This window comes from Gavialis gangeticus, unplaced genomic scaffold (genome assembly GCF_001723915.1).
Source record: "Gavialis gangeticus isolate Ggan-Ray unplaced genomic scaffold, GavGan_comp1, whole genome shotgun sequence".
Classification (NCBI taxonomy): domain Eukaryota; kingdom Metazoa; phylum Chordata; order Crocodylia; family Gavialidae; genus Gavialis; species Gavialis gangeticus.
This window is the reverse complement of record NW_017729011.1, coordinates 912,725-918,645: the sequence shown is the minus strand read 5'-3', so window position 1 is coordinate 918,645 and position 5,921 is coordinate 912,725. Positions and strand designations below refer to the sequence as shown.

Below are 5,921 nucleotides of genomic sequence, written 5' to 3'. Positions count from 1 at the left end.
GGGGGGGGGGGGGGGAAGGGGAAGATGCTCACGGAGAAGGTAAATTCATTGAATCAAGCAAATCAGCAAGGCACTGACACAAGAGGTTGCTGCTGGCTACTTCCTGGGGAGTCACGTGAGGGGCCAGGGCATTTCCTACTGGAGCAGGACACCATGACAAGTTCCTTACCATGGTCTATGGGATAGACCTTCAGGCCATCCAGCTCAAAGAGCCGTCCCTTGATGGGAACATAGCTAACAAAATGGAAAGCCTCCATGGTCCGCACAGCACTGATTCCATTCTGCTTTTCCGGCAGATGGCGAGGCTCTGGCCTGCAAAGGCAAAAGGGCCCAAGGTCAATGCAGCAGCAGCCTCCCTCTCCCAACCCACAGAGCTGTACAATGACCTCCACACTCACCTGGCATGGCTGTTATGGGCCTTGGCCAGCTCTGGGGCATTGCCGATGGCATAGCCTTTACTCTGGAACAGAAAGCAGAGAGAGAGAACAGCTGACCCCAGAAATGGTGGGAAACAATGGCTGAGGTTTTTCAGATCAGGACTCAGCGTCTATGGAAAACCCTTAAATATACACAGCACTTTACAAGTACAAACCAGGCACAAAAGCTTGGGAGAGCAACCCCCAAGATCAAGATATGGTGCAAGTTCCAGAGGAGGAAGGAGACGGGTTCCTTGGAGGAAGGAAGAGGTGACTTAGAGGAGGATGTGAAGAGTAGAGGTGCTTGACTACCATGACTATAGACAATGCTCTGTGCTCAGAGAACAGCACAAGAAGAGGCACAGAGCCAAGCAAGGGCAACAGGAGGTAAAATCTCACAGCGAGCATGGGAGGAAGCTTAGGGAGAACATAAAGACCAAGACAGGGGTGAGAGAGCAGAGACCTGGGTGACAGAAACCTCCTGGGAGAGGAAGACAACACAGCTGCTCATCTCAGCCCTGCCCCATACCTCTGGGCTGAAGCCCTTGGTGAAATCCTTCATGCGGCTCAGCGTGGGCCCCAAGTCCACATTGCTGCAGTTCAGAAGCACGCTCAGTAGGGCGTGGGTGGCACAGGAATTGGGGATCAGCTATGGAGCGACAAGCAGGAATCAGTATAGGAACAAGATGATGCTTCACCCTCACTCAGAAGTCTCCCAACAGCCAGCAGAAACCAGCACAGAAAAACAGGAGAGCCACTTTGGTGCATGTAGTTAGTGCCTTCCTGTGAACCCTACTCAGCAAGTGTGGGAGAGCTGTTCACAGCAGTCCACAACTGGTGCAGGAGAGATGGGGTATCAGATCTCTGGTGAGAGGGGAGAGGGAGTGTGGGGACATGAACAAGTGGCCAGGAGAAGTAATTAGGATGGGGTTTTACAATGTGTCAGCTACTAAGCTGTGCAGGCTATTATCCCCTTAAGAGCACCAAGCTACCAGAGATCAGCTTTCTTTTACCACCATGTAAGAGCATGCACATGAGCAGTCACCTGAGTAGCTGACATGCTATAAATCCTCACCCTCATCTACCTCACAACAGCTTGTTCATGTGCTTGGGTCGTGGCTTCTGTCTACTCTTGCCTAGTCCCAGAGTGAAAAACACCACAGAAGCTGCTAAGCCACATCTGTACCGTAGGAACGCATCACAGGAGAACAAAGCTCCCTGATGTTTTGGGCAGGAGTCATCCATCCCCAAAGGGTTCCTTCCTCAAAGTGCCCAGATACACACCCCACCTCACCCCCCAGCTCTACCTCGGCACAAGCACCTAGGCCAGCCCTCAGAAAGACCACCCCATGGACAAAGCACTGGACCCCTTCTCCAGGGTAGGTTCCATGCCCTGTGCACACAGCACAGCAGTCCATGCTCCAAAGGACACAGTAACCTAAGCAAGTCTGACAGATGTGCCCATAAGCTGCACTCTGTCCTGTACCCTTGCTACTTACAGATGTGGCAGCGGTGACCCCCACACCTCTCTTTTCATGGTCCTGTCTCCCATTCCCAGCTGCCTTCTCTCATTAAGTCCCACAATATGTTTGTCACTCATGTGCAAAGACCACCCCCAGGTGTGGTCCCAGAGTCCAGATCTGACAGGTTAAGCATACACCCTCCCCCAAGGCATATGTATAATACTGCGCCTTCTCATTTCAGTGAATAGCTGCCCAGCCAGTAACTTCCTTCCCAATTTGTGCATATTCTGGATTGATGAAGAGATACCAGCACATCAACCCACCCCATCTGTCCACTCTCCTCCGCACCACCGCAGAGAGCTCCTCACATTAGGTCCCACCCAGCTTACCTGGTGGGCAAAGAACATATTATTGACAATGTCATCATCGATCACTGATGTCTCGTCTACCAGGGTGGAAACCTTCCGGCGAGACCGGCGTTCTTCAATCCATTTGAAGAGGAAAATGAACCCATAAACAGGACTGGCAGGTTGAAAACAAACAGCGTGAGCTAGGTCAGCAACTGCCTCAGACTAGAAAAGTTCCCACCAACCTGGACTGGGCTATTCCAGTCAGTTAATGCCAGAGGCCTTCTTCCACAATAGGAGGAGAGAGAAGAGGTCAGGCCAAACCCAGAGTGGGAGGTGCTTGCCACTGCCTCCAACTCTTGGCAAAGACAATTCACTTCAGCTGATTTCCACACCGCTGCCCCCCCTCCCCCCGATGCACAAGACAGGTAAATTGAGACAGTGCCAAACCCATAACCTTTTAACAGATTTACCAGAGTTATGTGACAGAAGAAGACATGAGAGAGCAGGGCAACCACATGCTCCAGCAGGTGCCTCTCACTGTCTCATACTCCAGTATGCTGGTCACTATATGCCCCACTGTTTCCCACTACAGTATGATTACAGGGCAAAAGTTTTTTAAGCAGAGTCAGGTACTGGTTTTGACTGGAAGGTTCTTCACTGGGGTCATTTCTAAGCACTGTGGAAAAACCTCACTAGTGACTGTACAGAGATCTGTAATTGCATTTGCTAGTGGGGCTGATGCAAAGACAGGAAAACCCTGAAGTACATCCCCGAGACCCCACAGGTTCTCTCGCTACCAATTCTCCCATTCTAGTACCAGCCTGGAGCTCCAGCCTGCAGCACTGCCATGGCTTAGCTCTTTGCTCTTCCTCCAAGGCAAGTGAGAGGGTTGATCATGTATCCTACTCCTGCAGTCTGATGAAGCACCTTTTCCAATCACTTCCCTGTTAGACGTTGCTAATATAGATGTCTTTAAATGTCTGATACACTCTCAACACAGAACTGCTTAAGGAAAGACCCACAAACTAAGCTTTTCTCCCCCTGATGAACCCTGCTCCAGGAAGTCATACTGCTGAGTTGATAACTTACCCCTGGCATTTGCTCTGTAGATCATAGATCTCCTCAACTTGCACCCCTTTAACCCCTTGAAAGAGAAAGAGCAGAGAATAGTATCAGACCAACAGGCGGGAGCCAGGGGCAGCATCCAGGATGAAACAAATATTACAAAAAAGCTCTTATACTCACCAAAATCTTCTACCAACAGGGTGAACAGACCTGAAGGGGAACAAAACTGAGGTCAGAACCTCTGGCTGAGTAGCATATGCATGCTGCAGGGAAGACTAATGAAGCTCCCTGACCACATGCTCTCACCAGTGCAGCACAGTTCTCACACCACCTTCTGCAGGAAATTGCAGGTTTGGAACTGGGATCAGAGAGCACTACTACAGAACAAGTCTGGGCTGATTTCAGCACAAGTCTACACCTGGCCAGGACACTGCCCCTGGCATACAAGTAGATGCCTGGTTTGTACCACATGCATTGACATCTTAAAAAGGTTTTAAGAGACAACCTGAGATCACCCTTCTCTTCTCAGAGCATTTCTGCTTAATCCAGGCAGTACAGAGAAGGCCAGCACAGGGACCACCAAATTTTGCAATACATCCCCAGCAGCACCAGAGATTCTCCTAAGAAATGGCACTCTGCCTTTTTTCCTCCCTATCTTGAAGTAGAAACAACTTGATCAGTTCCTAGTTTTAAAATGACAGCATTTTGAATTTATTTCTGAGCATGTGAAACAGCAATTAATCAAGGTGCAGTGGAGTCAAAAAGAGACTGTCCTGTAGTACAGAGTGCTGTACTGTGCTGTGCTGAGCTTGCGGTGCCCTTGGCTAGATCTAGTCACTGTAAAACTTCTGAATCCCACACTTCAAAGACCGGGGATAATGCCCTGAATACAGCAAAGAGACTCAGGTTATGGCAGACTTGCAGCAAAACAGAAGCTCCCTACAATTCTGTAGTGAAGGCAACTAACACACACCTCAGTTGTACATGCAAGCAAAAGTAGGGAGGCACCACTTCTCTCATGGCATTAGGGAAACCACTGCTGGAATAATAGGCCTAGTTCTGGTGTCCACTTTTCAAAGGGAAAGCCGAAAAAAAAATGAGCAAGGCCCAGTGAAGAGCTGCAAGAATGACCTGAGGCCTTTGGAACATGCCTGAAAGCAAAAGGATTAAGAAGTTTAATTATTCAGTTCCTCCAAAGGAAGGACGGGTCCACATGGAAACTTCAATGCAGTTTACAAGTACGCGAAGTGGAGAAGAGACATCCATTAGCAGATGGCTCCAACTAAGCTACTAGAAAAAGACCCGAGAGCCTGTGGCTGGAAGCTGCAACTAGATATGGGGCGGGCAAAATGTGGCCTGTGGGCCGGATGCAGCCTGCCAGGCCATTCTATCCAGCCCGCAGGGCCCCTAAAAAATTTAGAAAATTAATATTTGTCTGCCCAGGGCTGTCCATCATGCAGCCTTTGATGGCTTGCCAAAACTCAGTAAGCGGCCCTCCGCCCAAAATAACTGCCTGCCCCGAACTAGAATAACTCAGACTAGAAATAAAGATGTAAAGTTTTAACAGTGCAGGTTAAACCACTACAGTGGTTTTGCGAGGCAGGCCTGCTCCACAAAACCACTGTAATGAGCCATTGCTGGAGATGGTGCTGAAGATTTTAAATCAAGACTTGATGCATTGCTAAGAGAGATGTACCCCACTCCGAACCTGGGTTTGATTTAGAAGCAACTGAATGAGGGGTTCCAAGTCTTGTAGGTCAGACTAGACAGCTCATCCTGGCCTTCAAGTCTCTGAACGTATGTGCAATCCTCCTCCTCCTGCTCACCTGGGAGCGCCACGGGGTAGTGTGATCACCACCCTACATGACCTGGAACAGTTTCGGCTGCAGTGCATCACAACCATGAAGAGGGCAATCCTACCTGCTCCTGCAACGTATCTTATTTCACCTTTTAAAGAAGAAGGCTCTAATCCTACCTACAGGCAATGCAATTCCCATCTTCCTTCACAAATGGACTGACAGAATCAGGCCCTTTGCATCTTAAGACTTTCAGCAGTAAATAAACACTCAAGATAACACAAGGGAGAAGGAGCTCCTCCTGGCTCTCCAAAGCAAAATATAGGAAGAAGCGAAAGAAGTAAATGACCACAAGGGCTTGATTCTCTCATCCTTACAGCATGCCCCTCATACACATCACACACTTTGCTGCTAGGCCTGTATGGTAATGCCAGCCCCAAGCTGTGGCCTGCTCGGTAAAAGCACTGGTCGTCCGCATCTCTGTTAAGTGCCTCAGCAAAGAGCAACTTGCAGCGATGAATAACTGAATCCTTATCCTGCCAGCAGCAATGCCGATCCCATTGCAGCTAACCGTACCCTGGGCAAGTCCGCAGGGGAGGCTGGGGCAAAGGGCTGATCTTACAGGCCTCGACCACAGCAAGAGCTCGTGGGTCCCGGAGCCCCCCGTACGCGCCGCCCCGCTGCAGACAAGGCCCTGCCGGGCGCCGAGCAGCACCCCCAAGGCTCCCGAGCACCAGCCCCGGGCCGGCGGCGCCAGGCACTGCCAGGGGCCGGAGCGCGGGGACGGGGCAGAGACAGGGGCCGCGCGGGATGGGGGGGGCGGCTCCCGGG

General features: G+C 50.5%; 1 protein-coding gene across 1 annotated transcript in view; it reads right to left on the bottom strand.

Moving 5' to 3' along the window:
- BAP1 (BRCA1 associated protein 1) overlaps positions 1 to 5,921 on the bottom strand; it is a 20,761-nt gene that overhangs the window by 14,336 nt on the left and 504 nt on the right. Inside the window, exons 2-7 of the mRNA XM_019510346.1 lie at positions 3,475 to 3,504; positions 3,319 to 3,373; positions 2,269 to 2,401; positions 946 to 1,065; positions 399 to 460; positions 170 to 312 (exon numbers count right to left, since the gene is read on the bottom strand). Of these exons, the coding sequence (XP_019365891.1) occupies positions 170 to 312; positions 399 to 460; positions 946 to 1,065; positions 2,269 to 2,401; positions 3,319 to 3,373; positions 3,475 to 3,504 (543 nt within the window). The remainder of the gene's footprint in view (positions 1 to 169; positions 313 to 398; positions 461 to 945; positions 1,066 to 2,268; positions 2,402 to 3,318; positions 3,374 to 3,474; positions 3,505 to 5,921) is intronic.